We start from the raw sequence: 16,399 nt of genomic DNA, 5'->3' as shown, positions 1-16,399 counted from the left end.
AACCCCCTGGAGTACTTTAGCATCAAATACAGTCCAGGCATCTGTGAATCCAAAGGGAGTAGATTCCAGCCCTTAACTGACCAATCCGCTTTCTGACTGTGGGTACAAATCAATAAAACGCCCTGCACTCCAGTGTGTTTGTGTGTGTGTGTGTATATCGCAGTACTGAAGGGCAGTAAATTTCCAGGAGGGTTGAAGGTAGCTTTAACACTAAGTTATCTCAAGGGAGACAGAGAAAGCAGTGTAGTGTAATGCTCCATATGTATGTTTTGATGGTATTAGCAAGCAGCTTTACGTTGTCAATAACAATAAAACATAGGGCTTGGTATCTGTCCATAGCTGCTCCACTAATGATTTATTATGTGATTGTATTTATTTATATATCTCTGTTCAAACGTGTGCCGTTTGTTCATAAAGTTTGAACCAAGAGAGACACACCAACTGAATGTTTTAAAACATCTTATTTGTGTTTTCACCCTTTTACTTGTGAAGGCCGGTTTCTGTCCTTGAGAGTGAAAACATTTTGGAAGTGAGGTCCTTTGACTATATTTGAAATATTAAGAATTAGGTTAAGAATTTGATTCGCTTTGTTGCTAATGTATAAGGTAGTTTGTTAAGTCCATTCAAGAAAAGTCTAAAAAAACAAATCATGGAGTATTACATGTCAGACTTCTTGAAATCTCTTCATCAATATGAAGGTGTCAGCCAATGGGTGGGGACCTTTATGCTAAGATAATCTTAACATCTCACTCTTCACATGTTGAAAAAATGTGTGATAAAAACACATTTGTGTCTCTGTATGGAGTCATGTAAGAATATACTTTTTTGTATATGCCGTTTTAAGGGTATAACAGCAAAGGCTCTGCTGATATAAATGTTAAGTACCACCGCTTATTTTTTTTCCTTTTTCACTCATCCATTCCCCCATTTTCTCAGATTTTCTACACTGAGATGTGAAATCAAAGCCTTAACCTACACACTTGCTTGCTATTCTATTTCATCATGTCCTTAAAAAAAATCATCCATCCAACCAGCCTCTTGTTTCCCTCCTTGATTTCATCCTTCCTTCCCCTTATCCGCCCCCCTGCCTCTCCTTGTTTGCTCCATCTCACTGCTGACTCCTCCCTGCATGTTACAGCTGTACCGTCACTCTTGAATTATTATGTTCTACATGAAAACGCACTACCGGGACTTCAGGGTGACTCCCCTGTGTTTTTCACAGGCTCAGCCAAAGGGTTGACAGCTAATGTTTGGTGAATGAAAAATGGCTATCTAATTCTGTATCATTTTCCCACTCAGGCTCAAAATTAGTTCTGCAAGTCTTTGTCCTCTGCCGACTGATCAAAACTGTGATTATTTCTACGGATTCATATCAGTAGTTTCAGCTTGTTTTAACATCAAATGTAAAAGCATCAGAAAACCCCATCACTGGAGGATTATTCTTTCTGGCTGGTTGTGTGCAAAAAACAAACAAAACAAAATCAGACATTGACAACATGATTAATATTTAAACAGTAATTTTAGGTCTGTTTGGTGTGCCGTGGCAAAACTCTTCTTTTTTGTTGCATATAAAGTATTGCACTTTTAACCTTGTTCTCAGCAAAGAAAGCCTAAACACACACTCCTATTCATCCACACTGCACTTACATCGAATCCTAACAGAGAAACCTGAAAATTGTGCTACACCAAAGCTTGTGGAAAAAAAAGCCTTTACAAATACAGCGCCAGAAAAAGAAGAAGAAATGTTGAAAAGATCACTGCAAAAATAATTAATTCTCTAGTTCTACTCTTTATAGTTGTTGGAGGAAATTGAACTTTTTTATTGTATTCAAAATTTCTGATCACCAAATCCATTCCTCATTAAGTAGAATTAAGTGTTCCTGTAACAATCAATCTTTACTTCTGTAACGCTATTTCACAATACAATAGAGCAATAGAGCAAGTAAAAAACCAGCAGCAACAACAATGAATACGTTTTAAAGCTACAATATCTGTAAAAATTGTAAAAGTATGTACAGTATTAGCAATAGCAGCTAAGTATGATATTAGACTGATCAGTCTAAAATTAACATTAGCAGCTGTGAAGATGATGATTGCATGTAGATGCTGATGATTTACTGTAAGGACACTTAAGTGTGGTCTCTTCATTTTATTTTTTTCTGCATCTAAAATGTGCACTGAGCTTCATAAACATGAAGAGAACATACAGTTGTTAGTCTATGTTTGTTTCTTATGTCGTGTCATTTCCGATCAGGAGATGCTGACCTCCTGTGATCTCCCATGCGCCCCTTCCCATTTTCTTTATATTGATCGCGTTGTCAGGGGTCTCTTCCTAGCCATGTGTGAGAATAAATGGTTATAGGTTATTGATCGATGAACAGCAGCTTCCTCTTGACCTCAGTTCTTTAGATCAAAACAGTTCTTTAGATCTGTGGTTGAAAATCATTCTGTGAATTGTTGTTTGCTGAGTTCAGATAACTTAAACTGATGGTTTGTTTACAGTCTGTTGCATTTTGAAGTTGATTAGGATGAAAAAAAGGACTAAAGATGTCAAATAGGAACATCCATAGTGAAGGTTTCCCTTTCCTTCGGTCCTTCTTGTTTCCGTCCTCTGGTTTAGTCGCCCTCGCAGCAGTTTGTGTGGAACAGCAGTTTCTGGTTTGGCCTGCCTGTCCTGCTCTCTCTGTAAAATGAACAAATGATGGAGCAGAGCATCGACACTGACACCTAATCAATGCCTATCAGAGCTGCAGCGACAGACAGGCAGCCTGTCATCAGTGCCTCGAGATGACAAATAATCACAGTGTAGTGATCCTGTTGTCCCTGCAGTGCAGAACCTCCAACAGCCCTGCACTGAATACACACCCTCATACAGACAAATGCACAGGGGGGAAATACTCTCTCTCTCTCTCTCTATATATATATACATATACATATATATATATATATTCTCGACCATTCTGTTTCTAAAAAGCTCGTACCAGTTAACCTGAAAGCATTATTTGTTCACCTATCCAAAACTATTCTATTTAGCGTTCTTTTTGCAGCCAAAAAATTACATTTCATCCATCTTTCTTATTTTTTTCTATTACATTTGCGTAGCTTTTATTCGTATCAAATAACAGTATAAAGGCTAAACTGAACTTGTCTTTTGTTACAGTGGCTAAATTAAGTATGGATAATTTGAGACACTTAAGGAAAAGAAAAGGAAAATGCAAAAAAAAAAAAAAAAAAAAAAAAAGAGTCCAACAGCTGCAGCAGAATGATTCATCTGTCCTCCCCCTTGTCTCTGAACAGGTGAATAATTCCACAGCACAGTGTGAGCATGCTCCTACAGAGAGACCTGATTGGATGGGAGGGAAAAGGTCCATGTTTTTTGAGCATGTCTTTGTACATATAAATGTGCACTGTGCGAGCGATTGTTGTGTTTGCAGGTGTGTGACTGTGGGAAGCAACGTGGTAATAGTAATGTTGGGGGAGTTGATGTTAGATACTGTGGGAAACATCATACCTGCTGCAGCACACACAAACAATGATCCACACATGAAACACAGGATGTCACCATGCATCAGGTTTAGGTTGTATAAGGACTCCACGTCTTAAATGCAGCATGACACTCAACCATGTGGGAAATGTGCTGCCCCTGAAGAAGCATCTGGATATGTTTCTTTCATGTTTTGGCAATGAAGTGCAGATTTTTTGTGGATGTATTGAATATAAGGAACCAGCCCCATAACACATACATTTGATTTCCTTTCCCTCAAGCAGCTAAACTTCAGTGGGACTTTTACTTTTTAATTCTTGAAATGCATGAAAAGACTGCTCCTTCTCCCAGCCAACCCAGCTGAAGAGAGGGAACGGTGCTGAATGAAGTCATGACCCAGAGATATAAAATGTATTTTTTGGAGAAAAAAAATTACCGCCCGCCCTTATAAAGCACAAACAAGACTATTATGCAGTTAATTGAATTTTATGGACTTAATTGTACTGAGTACATTAACAACTACTTTTGAAAATTACAAACTATTAAGCGACAGTTGTTGTAAAGGTGTGGATCCTGTGACTGTCATGTTGTAGGAGCTGTCCATGGTGCTGCGGTATTTGACTCCTCTTCATTCCTCATTGTCACACAGTGCAGCGTTTCATTAAACCTGTGTGAAGCTATTCTAACTTTTTTCCCGTTTTATGAAAATTGGTTCAGAAAAACATTGCATGATGAATTATCTTATTTTTTATTATTTCTATCACAGCATATTTCACAATAATCATTACCCCCTCAAAAAAACCTGACTGGTGAAATACAGTTACTGGAAAGACACAGATAATTTCATACAAAGTTTTGTTTCACATAAACTCACCCAACCCCCACGAAATTGGATAGGATAAGTTGTGTTTAAGTAGCCTACACTCAAATAGTGCACAGGCATGAATGTATAATAGTGATGAATTCCAACAGTATTCAATAAATAGCTTGGTAGCATATTTTTTAGCATGTGGCTTACAGCAAACAAGCTGCCTTACATCAGAGACTTCTTCTACTGACATGCAAACCAAGCAGAAATACTCACTGCAATACAGATGAAGCTGAACCTCCTGCAGAGCCCTTGAGCAAGACACTGAATCCCATCAGTGTTAGAGTATAGACTACGGCCCTGTAAGTCAACTACAAAAACTAGCTAAAAACATTTCATGAAACACACAAATATTTAATGAAACACATCACAATTTTACAAAATGTGAAAGATTTCATGAACCACACAAAAAAACTTTAAAGAAACATAAAAATATGTCACCTACTGCAAATAAACATTTCACAAATCGGACTACAAACTACATGTTTGAGACAAAATCCAAGTCCTTATCAATAGTCCCAGGTATTTTCTTTTCTTGTTTGCAGTTATTTTGTTTGTTTCATTAAAGTTTTTTTGCAATTCATTAAATATGTTTTGCATTGAGTAAAGTTCTGCATTTATGTTTTTTGCATTCTTTGAAATGTTTTTCCAGTTGACCTTCGGGTCCTTCAGTAGACTGACCCAGATACTGTTCAGCTGCACTATTTCCAAAAAAAAAAAATGTGTCTGCAATTTTAAATAGACTGACTCTGCACATTATAAGTCAGGGTCAAACACACGCACACACGCACACACACTCACACACACACAGGATGAGAGTTTGATAGTGAAGGACAGCCGGCTCTGACCTTTACACACTGTTCCTGTCTGTGTTTGTGATTGAGTGTTTCCACTGAATTACTGCTGGGCACAAGGTGAACCTTCACAAAAGTGTCAGCCTCTTAGATATCTGAGGACATAATAAACTCATACTTAAACCTTTAGACCATTTTCATTACCACATGTTAAACTGAATCTGTTAATGCTCTGAATTAGAATATATCTGAAACAAATGTAAGCCCAGTTGTAATTGCGATTAATCAAAACAACGGTTTAGATTACAGCAGCTAAAAATGGGACGCAATAATGCAATGCCAAAATCTTGTGTATTGGTGCCAATAAGTAATATTGTTTTATTATGTTCTTTTTTTATTGTGGGATTTTGTTATCATGAATGAAGAGGTGTTGTATAAGTATTGATGCATGAGTTATCCAAGCATATCCCTCTGTAATGCACTGTATTAGAGTCAACAACAGACTGTATTATGAATGGACAGCAGAATATCTCACCTCAAGTGAAGCCAAAAGATTTAGAGCTCCCTCTGCTGACTAGCTGCAGCATAGCACATAAACCACACCGTTTAGAGCTTTCTGTCTTTATCATAGTTTGTATCATACTGATTTTTGCTGATTTACTTTAACTTGTTATTTGATGCTTAAAATGGGCTGTAACGCCATGATTGACATCTCTGGCTTCATCTTTGTCCTAGTAGAGGAGGCGTTTTCCATTCTTCACAGTCTAAGTTGCCAACACAAGACATTTGCCCTAGTTTCTGATGAAAAGCAAAAAACACATTCATATTTTTCATTAAAGAAACTCTAGCTGAACATTAAATGACGTGTTTGGAAGTGACAGTTTCAGTTTACATTGTTTTTTCTTGCTGTTTTTTGTTCTCAGCAGCAGCAGAACCAGTCATGTCTGACCCTGCCAGCTCTCTGCGAGCTTCACTCTCAGAGTTGCTCTTTTAAAAGACAGAGCTTGTGTTTTTCTCTAAATGTCAACACGACATCAGTTCTGTTCTGGGGAGGCTGTGATGCTCTGCACGAGAACGCACGCACACGACAGCACAGTCAGCAATACACACACTCACACACTCTCACACACACACACACACACACACACACACACACACACACACACACACACACACACATGCAAACTCACATATTATCCTCAGATAAACACAAAAGCACACACACACATTCTGCAAACACACACCCACACAAACACACACACACAAAGAAATCCTGGCCCCAAAGCATTTCTCAGCCAGAACTGCCAGTTTCATGAGGCAGAACTAATTCACTGTACATTTTTGGAATCCGCCTCTCTTTTCTTCTCTCCCTTCATCCTCCTCTCATCTTGGTTTTCTAATTCGTTAATATCCTCATCCTCTCCCTCTGCCTCGCTCTTTCCCTCTGACATTTTCTCTGCATCTTTGCTCACTCTCTGGTTTCCACTTTCCCCCTAATTTGGGTCTCCCTCTTCCTCTCCTTTTATGGTTGCGTCCTCCTCTATTTTAAACCATCTCTTCATATACATCCTCAACGGTTTTGTCAATTTCTCTTCCTTCCAATCGTTTTTTTTTATTCTGTTGCTTTCTCTTCTGCCCCCAAAGTCTTCTTCACCGTTTAATAGACAGTTATTGTGCAGTTTAATGGTTTCTGAAACTGACACAATAAAATAGTTAAAATTAGTTCAATAGTCATGGGAAAGTTTTGAACTCCAGAAACTTGTGTGTTGTGATTTGAGGAGCTTTAAAAAAATAAATTGGTCTGTTTAGCTCGTGTCTGAGATGGCACACACTGTAGGTGGGTGAATCTTTTGATAACTCTTCTATTTTTTATTTTATAAAGGATAGGAGTTAATCTCAATAAGGCTTGTAGCTGACCTGATTGACAGGTGGTTGCGATGTAACGGTTTGTCAAGAGGCTTAAAACCCAACTCGGCTCGAGGTCTCAGCCTGTCGTTAGGTTGACTGAAAGTTAGACTGAGACAGCATTTCCAACATGGAGACCATTTCTATTTACAGTCTATGGTTGTGACTAGTTCTGTTGTAATACTGGTAAGCTAACTGATGTGTTTTATTGTTCCTTCACAGTGTTTGTACAAGTTTAATTTCACCAATATCAAGCTCATAATTTCATGTTTTTGTCAGTATGATTCATGGTTTGCTGCTATCGATTTATGTGAAGCATTCTGGAATACATAAATAGAACCAGAGCTGAGAGAGGTTTTTATTTTCCCATCCCTCATTTCACCCTCAACACCCTCCAATCATTTGCTCTCTTCTTCATGTGTGTTTTATTCTCCCTACAACACTCCCTATCTTCTCACATGTCCGCCCCCACCTCTAATTTTTTCCCCCATTTCTCAGCCTCCTCACTCTCTCCCTCACTCATCTCACGCCGAAAGACTTTCTCTCTTTCTCCTCTCAAGGCTCTAAGCCCTTAGTTGAACTTTCCTCAATATTTTTACCCCCAGCTTCCTCTCTAGCATCTGTCTGATCGTGTGTCCCCCCCCCACCCTCCCACCCCACTCCTCCCCCCTCCCTGCGGGATGAGCTAGCAATCTCCCGAACCCATAATGCTGCTGTCCAAGTGAAGACTGCCTCTTGCACTTCAAAGTACACATTTCAGGACTTCAAAGGCTGCAGTCTCTCTCAAACTAAAACCAAGGCCAGATCAATTAAATCCTGATAATACCCAGCAGCCCCCCCCCCCCCCCCCCCACCACCACCACTGAGGATAAGGTTCAAATCTTGGTGCACACAGCAAGGCAAGAACTTTGCTTCGGTAAACTTTTGTGTCCCTGAAGAGGTTGTTATTTTGACAGCGCTGCAGTTAAAAGATGCAAAATAAGATCTATGTAGAACTCTGATTTGGAAATGTAGGTGTAATCATTTTATCAGGCGAGATCTGACACCTTGTTCCCAAACTTAAGCTGCATTCCCACTAAAAGTAGGCCATGATATTCAACCTCAGGAGCTTCTTTTTAACAGTAAAAGATTGTACTGCCAGCCCATTGTTGTCACCATTGTCTAGTGCCTTGTGAAAAGGTTCTAACAGGTTAACGGAAACTGCTCGCCACTCTAGCGGTCTTCGATATGCTGTTAGTACTCAACCAACCAGAAATGCTTAGCAAGGCAAAGCCCGCCACCAAATTCCCTGCAGTTTAGGGAAATTCATCTTCTGAAACAAGAACCTTTTGAGAGGTAAACTAAATTCTCTTGGCTTTTTTTTTTTTTTTTTTTAAACCCTGGTCCCTGCAGTAGAAATGCACAGAGTATCTCCAAAAGTCGCTCGTCCCTGGGGGAAGTTCCTGCATAAGAAATAAAGCTCTAGCTAAAGTTCTGTTTTTTAAAATAACTGCCTTCATTTTATTTATTCATCAGCATATTAAAAACCGCTTTGGCAGTATCTGAGTGCAGTGACCAAAAGCTTCATGTTCAGCCTTTTAAAGAAAACAAAACACGCACGGAGCATTTGCAAACACAATATATATTTTATAATGAAGCTGGAGACAAGACATCATTCTGAAGCAGTTTAGTTTGTTCTAAAACCAGCAGTAAATAGTTAAGGCTAACACATTTACAAAGAGCGGCCCACTTACACAAGCAGTCATTTGCAGTTTCACTCTCTTCTTAATCAGCTCCTGAGATAAATACATGACCTATGTACTGTATGTGCCACATACAAATCTGTTGTAAGGGTCTTACTTGAGTGATGAAGTCCAATGAGTGATAAAGCAGTTGTAGAAGTTAGTTGACTCGTCTGGCTCCGTGCTCCCTGTTGACTCATGCAGCAGTGAGATAGGCAGGTCCACTGTGGCTCTGTCCTGTTATGCTGCTGGCTAGCTGCCATCCTATTACTGCAGGAGTCAAAATCCTCTGATCCCTGCAGCCCAACCACACACGCACACACACACACACACACACACACACAATCTATCATGTGTCAATCACACAGCAGGCATTTATAGATGAGCTCTTGTGACAGTTGTGGGTCAAACTGTAAAATAACCATGGCGTGCCTTTGGTCTGTTTCTTTCTCTCAACACAAAAGCTTAGGCCTCTAAACCAACTGGTCCCAGTCAGGTTGTTGGAACAAATCCCTGGTCTGTTTGCTTAAATCCATGATTACAAAGAATGAAAAGCCTTTCAAGACTCCTTTCAAAGTCATTGCCGTAATATTGATGAGGACTTAACCTCCACTCACTACAGTAAAGCTGCTGCAGTGCAACACTGCAGGAGAAGAGTGGAGGGTAGCTGACAGTGAATAAATAAAGTTGTTTTTCAGGTGCAACTCCTCAAACTTATTTTTTTTAGAAATTATAGTACAGGAATTACAATAATTAAGTAGCGCTTGTTACAGAATGTTTTCCTTTGTGATTTAATATGTAACTTTTCCACCTTAAAATAGTAGTTTCAAAGTTGATCTTCTAGCTCTATAACTTTCAACAGGGAGAATGGTGTTTAGCAAATGTCCAAAGAGAGCCCTGGTCACTTTCTTTCATCAATAAGTTTGTCAGCGGGCCGCAGTTGGCTAGCAAGAGGTGCATTTAGCTTTACATTACTAGTTCACACAACAGCCTTCAGTGAACAATAAGCCAGTTAGCTTGATTCTCCCTTCTGTCTGATACAATGGTTGAGACTGAGACAGAAGAGGGCGATGACAGATGAAGCTAAGAAGAGAAAAAAAGGGAGAATGACTAAGAAAGCAGCCGTGCTAGAGTAAATATTGGACAGGCTTTTACACATTGGAGCTAGCTTGGCAAAAAAGTAGGCTGCATGTACGATGCCAAACTGGCTATGCTAATATATTACGTGTGCTTTAGAACAGTGCTGTTGCACTCAAAGACCTTTGGTGGGCACCAAAACTAATTCCTCCATAATGTTGCTTTAATAAATTCTATAGGTCTCAGCCTTCTTTTCATCCTACTTTTTGTTTGGTCATATCATACTTGGTTTCTTACCATTAATCATTTCTGCCTACTTGTGATGCAGCTATAATCTGACAGCCTCACCTTTAGTTTACATAGTATACACATGAGCTCTTCCAACACACAGTATGGGCGGAGAAAAGAGATGGTCTTATAATCCTGGTCTGAAATTTGCCTCTGTGTAGAATGGCTGGTCAGACAGAAAACAGGTGGGCAGTGAAAGAGGTGAGAGTGTAATGTGGGCTATAAAACATAATGTATAAACATTAACACAGACACACATATACAGCCTTGCACCCACGCTGCTCTCTCACACAACAATATTACATAATTAAAGAGGCTCCACTGAGCAGATTTTTAAAAGATCTGCATGGAAGTGAAACCTGTTCACATTACATAACCAGGAAGAAGATTCATCTTTTTGTGTCAGTCCTCTCTCCTCTTCCTACCTTTTTTTTCTCCTCCATTATTCTGCCTCTTGTTTCGCTTTTCCTCCTCCATTTTATCTCTTTCTCTCCCTCACTGGTTTTCTGCTCCCATAATTCATACCCTCCCATCTCTCCACCTCCTCTATACCTTCTCCCTTTCTCTAATTTATTTCTCTATTTCCGTCTGATACCCCTTATTCTCTCTCCTGCTCTCCACCCTTAATTCATAACCTCCTCAGGATTCATTTCTCATGGTAATCTTCTCCTCCACCTCCTCCCCAGATCTCAACCTCTAAATTCTACTTTAGAGTCCTGCTTATGCTGCCTTCTCTCCTTTAGTTTCTTCTTCTATGTGCTCCTGCATCTCTTCCTTCCAACTGTGAAAAGAAGTGTTAGATTAAATCCTGCACCTGAACAGAAATAAACTGTATGTGTATATTACGCTGGAAAAATGTGTTGAGGGATTTTTCAGTTGATCTGATGACAAAACATTTCATCCTAACTCCCTGATGCAGAATATGTCACTGATTATTTCAGTTATGGTTCACTTCTGAGCTTTTCATCTTAGGACAATGGATAGAGTAGAAAACCAGGAAAGCTTGCTAAGGGCCAGACTTAAACTCGGGCCGCCAGCCTCATTGAGTATAGAGCCTCTGCACATTGGCTGCACTAACTAACTGATACACTTATTCAAGCTTTTTGGAATCAGCAAACCCTAAAATCTAAGTATGAAAATATGGCTTCAACAAAAGAACTTATGTCTTCCTCTAAATTTGAATTTGACAACATAAAGTACTGAAACATCAAAAGCTGCCGTCTGCAGAAAGAGAGAAGAGGAAAGTGAAGGCATCCGAGACATCTACATGTATCCCAACGGACAAAGTAAAGAGAGGTAGCAAAACGGTGAAGCGGTCAAAAGGAAGATAAGATATAGACAGTGAATGAGAAGAAGTAGTTCTGCTAATAGAGGGAAAAAGAGTTCATTTTGAAGTGAAGAGCTCTAATGAAATGTTCACTTTGTTATCATCCGAGCGCAAGTCTCTTTCATGTACAATGACAGAACTGATGCAATCTGCGCACCAAGTAGTGAAACCTGCCCCACATCTCACTCAATGTTGTTTGGGTTCAAGAACGTTGGCGTAGACGTGCAAACCAGGACACAAGCAGAAGAGATCACAAATTATCTCAATTTATTTAAAAAATCACAACTTTTCCGTCCCTCTGGACCTTTGTCAAGTGTGTTCCCCACCAAACAATTCCCCACCATGGTCTTAAGTAGACAAAGCTCCTCCTACTGTGTGTGCTCAGGTGTGGGGCATTTAGTCTGATTACAAGTGTCTCTCAATCAACAGCAGTAACATGTGCAGTCACTCACACTCACAAATATTCACATACTTGGAGGCAAAAACACAAACACAAATAAATCCAAATACATTAAAAAAATGTTTTTTTGGAAATCAATTTTTACATCTTATAAATCCTGATATGATCATTTTTCTTTCAGTGCAACACAGGGTGGGGGGGCATTGGTTTATTGGTTTCAACATTGCAGGCTGTTACATCAAACTGTCTTCTATTCATTATAACCACAGGCTCTTCATGGGCTTGCCCTGATGTGTGAGTGCCGTGGCAGTTTTTCAGAGTATTGCACACCTCAGCAGAAACTGCAGCTACACTTTCAGGGGAATTGATAGGTCCACTCAGACATCAATCATTACTTACCTTAATGGTAAATGGACTTGGGCTTAATGTATGGCGATGTTTTAGTCTTTTTGACTACTCAGAGTGCTTTTACATCACAGGTCACAACTACCCATTCACACCCATTTACACCACATTGATGGCAGAGGCTGCTATGTAAAGTGTCCTTCAGTATTGACTAATCCATTCATACACATTCATACGCTGCCCATGGTGCAGCGTGAGCTACTTGGGGTTAAGTGTCTTGCCCCACATTGGACATGTGGCTGAAGGAGCCGGGGATAGAAACCCCAGAGAGAGGCAGGAACATTACAATTTGACTTAGTGTGAGGTTGTCATGGTGATGAGGATGTAGATGATGCAATGCTTTGCACCAAGTGGTGAAGTAGTGTAACAGTGGCATGATATAACCAATAAGGAAGATATATGGATTTCTGACTATCAAATGATTGTATTTTGCTTTAATTTAATAAACTAGTCCTGTATTAGTTTAGGATGTTGACCTTTCATCTGGATACTTATGTTGCTAGAAAGTAGGTCATCCTTATGTGCACTTTTCTTTCTCTCTTGTCTGTCTTCTCTCTCCTTCCAATTACTGCGGACTCAGCAGGGAGCCACATTACTAGAGGTTGAGCTGAATTTCTCTGTGTGTGTTTTTGTATGTGCACCCGTGCATGTGTGGTATCGCTCCCCTCCTCATTTCTCCTCTCCTCCACCCAGTGGGCTTTCTCGTCTCCCCTTCCCTCCCTCCCTCCTCCCTCCTCTTCCTCCTCTTCCTCCTTCTGCTTGTCATCTCCCTCTCCTTCTGGTTAGCCTTCAGCTACACGGACCCTCCTCCATTTTGCATCGCTGTGAACTGTGGGACTTCATGTGTGTGTGTGTCTATATGTGTGTATGACTAAATGTGTGGTGAAGCAGAGTGCAGCCTGAAGCAGCAGCCAGTGCTGGAGAAGTGTGCGCTCGAGCAGAACAGTGGCATTCTGTGTAAAAATAGCCTTCACTCTGTTGGAGGGCGTGAGAAGGTACAAAGAGAGTGACAGTGAGGGAGGGTACGATGTAAGAGGAGGGGGGAAAGCAGTCATCATGTAGTGAGGATAGAAAGAGAGAAACTGCAGGTGCAAATGTGTGAAAAGTAACACCATCCTTCAAAGAGCTGAAAGGGATTGAGGGCATGGTGATGTGAATCACTTCATCTGTCAAATTCTGTGATCTGTTAAAAAAAATATTAAAAGACAAATTTTTTTATGGTTTTCCAAGAATTTTCCATCAAATGATGTTTAGTCAGGGTTACACGTGTTGCCATACCACAGCAACAATATCAGATTCATGACTTGTGGTTGTATAATCTTCAAATCTGATACTTCACCATCTACACACAATCATCATCTTTTGTCTTAATCAGGCATTAGAAGCTACAATGAAACCACATCTTCTGTGTTCATTCAAGTTCAGCAAATTCTTTTTGCACGTTGCTCAAATGTCAAACGCAGGCTATTTTAGTTTCTGGATTTGAATGAGGTCTAGAGACATTTAGTAGATATATGAAGACAAAGACATTCAGAGTCACTGAGTTTAAACAAGCCTATATACTAAACCATCCCCACTGATGACACAGTTTCCCTCTGGACCAAATGGGATGAATAAGTCTCCTTCATTGATGAGTAATAGGACAGCCTCTCTCTAGCTGAGGGGTAGAATTGGAGTTGAACACAGTGGTCAGCTATTTGCACAGTTTTGTCATGAATCAAACTCAGTGGTGGAAGAAATATGGTGTGCACTGGAGATGTAATTAAATGTCAAAAGAGATTGAGGAGTTAAAGACAGGAAAAGAGCAAAAAGTAAACAAAGAGAGCTGGAAGATAGAATAAAAAATACAGCACAATGCAATGTATTGTTAAATGGATTTTGAAAGGACAGACCCGCTGAGGAGAAGAGAGATGAAGGGAGACAGAAAGAGAGACAGTCTGAAAGCAGAATGAGGATTGATGGAGTTTTTTAGTGAATGTTATTGACAGGAGGAGAAAGGGCAAGATTTGCGCTATATGGTTAGATGGTGACTTGATGGGGTACTCTGTGGAACATTTTGCCCACACTTCACAAGTGCGTGTGTGTGTGAGTAATGGTGCATCACAGTCTTTTTTAACGTCAGCCTTAATGTGTGTGAGTAAGTGGAGCTGATATGATGAAAAATTGTGAGGCTGTCAATGTGACTGCCATTAGGAAGTGCTTCAGCTATGCTCAGCCTGCTGCAGCTCTGACAGCTCTGTCTGAAATATACAATTTCCCTATATACAGTACTAGTGCGTGTTTGTGTGTGCTTGTGCATCAATCTCATTAATCCTGAGAAGTTAAATAAGAAAACATCTGACAAATAGAGACTTCTTTAGGAGTACAGATACACTAATACAAGCACAGACACACACAAACACACACCCACACACAAACACATTCCAGAGAGCTTCCCTGTGTTGCAGTTTTTACTGTTAAATACTTAAAATCATCTTTGATTATTTAGATGATCCAGTTTTTTGTTCAAGAGTTTTATTATTAAACAAAACATGTTCTGTTTTTATTAGTTCTAAGAAAAGGGACCTCTCTACCAAGTGAGTGCTAATGGAAATTTTAAAGACCTTTTTCAAAGCATAAACGATGCTAGATGGAAGGTTTTATATGGAAAGTTAGAAAGTGTGTCTCCAAATATCCTCTTTTGGTAACATGAGAAGTACAATGAGACACTATACATTTTCAGAAAACAGTCTATTTGTAATTAACAGTCCTATTTGTCCTGTCTGTGTTTCAGAAAAAGGAGTGGTTATGCCTCAACTGCCAGACCCAGCGGCTGATGTCAGGAGGTGGCCTTGACGATCCCCCACTTCCTGTTCCTCATTCGTCTCCCAAGCACCAGCCAATGGGTTCCCCTCGCCACCAGGCGCCAACCAGTCAGCAAAGCCCTCTTCACAAACCCACCAATCAGCAGCCTCCAAAGGCAGGTCAGCCCCAAACGCAGAAACCACAAGGTGGGACTGGCAGTAGTGGACCGTTTGCTCCGACTGCTGCCAAACAACTAACAGACACCAAGACCATGACACCAGCCACGACAACAGAGAAACAGCAGAAACCCACTGAGGAGAAATCCAAGACCGAGCCTGAGATCCAAACTGCCAAAGAGACCAAACCCTCCCAGAAGAAAGGAGAGCCGATCACAACGATCAAGGATCTTAAGAAGTCCAGGCACTATGATGTAAGTCTGATTCTTTTTGTTTCCATTGCTTCATTCAAGAGTATTCTGTATGTCAAGCTATGGGAAAGAACCAAAAGTGATTAATTCAAGCGCAGAAGCTATGGATGGAAAATACAAAACAATTTGGCAAATTTTCAGCAAATATTCTGAGGCTACCATAGAGTAACATACAGGCCCATGTGTCAAAAATGTCTATTGTTGTGAGACCTTTTGAGAGTATGTCTGCATGTCGAGTTATCTGAGCACGCATGGCTTATTAAAGTATGGTCATCCTTCACAACCAAACATTTATTTTTCCTCACCAAATAAAAATCCTATAAAAACACAACATGAATAAATATCTGAGCAGAAGTTGTGCAGTGTGCTGGTTAAAAGAGTAATCTAATGTGAACAGAGTTCAGGGTTCTTATTGACTTGGCTATGCTATACCTTCCCTAATTTAACAAACTCTCTCATAGACAATTTCTCTTTGCAGTGGTCCAGAACAGCTGATGTATCAGGGATATTTTTTGTGAATATTCTGAGTTAAATAAGACAATTTTAAACCCAATTGCCAAATGTATCACTGATTTGGTTAGCAGTCAGTAAATCTTATGGCTTGGGCCATACATATACTGTGAGATTTCAGAACGAGTCTGACCCGATTTTTGGGTTGCAAAACTGATTTTTGAAGTCTGGTCAGTTTTGTGCCCAACCCCTTGTAATTTGCTGTGCATTGTACTGGGATACATGGGGGCCAATCATGGCCCAATCTGCTTCTCAGTAACGGTCAGATGACTTACTGGCATGCTTGAAATTTTGGTTGTGCGACTGAACCTTTGCACAATGTGAGTAAAGTGTCTGAAAGCACCTTTAAACAGAGGGCATGCCTGTTTGATGTGTCTTCCCCCTCCTCTCACAGAAGATATGAATGAGA

At 40.0% G+C, this 16,399-nt stretch overlaps 1 protein-coding gene across 1 annotated transcript in view; it reads left to right on the top strand.

The window, feature by feature from the left end:
- bsna (bassoon presynaptic cytomatrix protein a) overlaps window positions 1-16,399 on the top strand; it is a 153,745-nt gene that overhangs the window by 93,861 nt on the left and 43,485 nt on the right. Inside the window, exon 6 of the mRNA XM_061057199.1 lies at window positions 15,043-15,483. Coding sequence (XP_060913182.1) covers window positions 15,043-15,483 — 441 coding nt within the window. The remainder of the gene's footprint in view (window positions 1-15,042; window positions 15,484-16,399) is intronic.

This window comes from Labrus mixtus, chromosome 15 (genome assembly GCF_963584025.1).
Source record: "Labrus mixtus chromosome 15, fLabMix1.1, whole genome shotgun sequence".
Taxonomy (NCBI): domain Eukaryota; kingdom Metazoa; phylum Chordata; class Actinopteri; order Labriformes; family Labridae; genus Labrus; species Labrus mixtus.
Note: the sequence above shows the minus strand (reverse complement) of the source record. Positions and strands in the feature narration are given on the sequence as shown.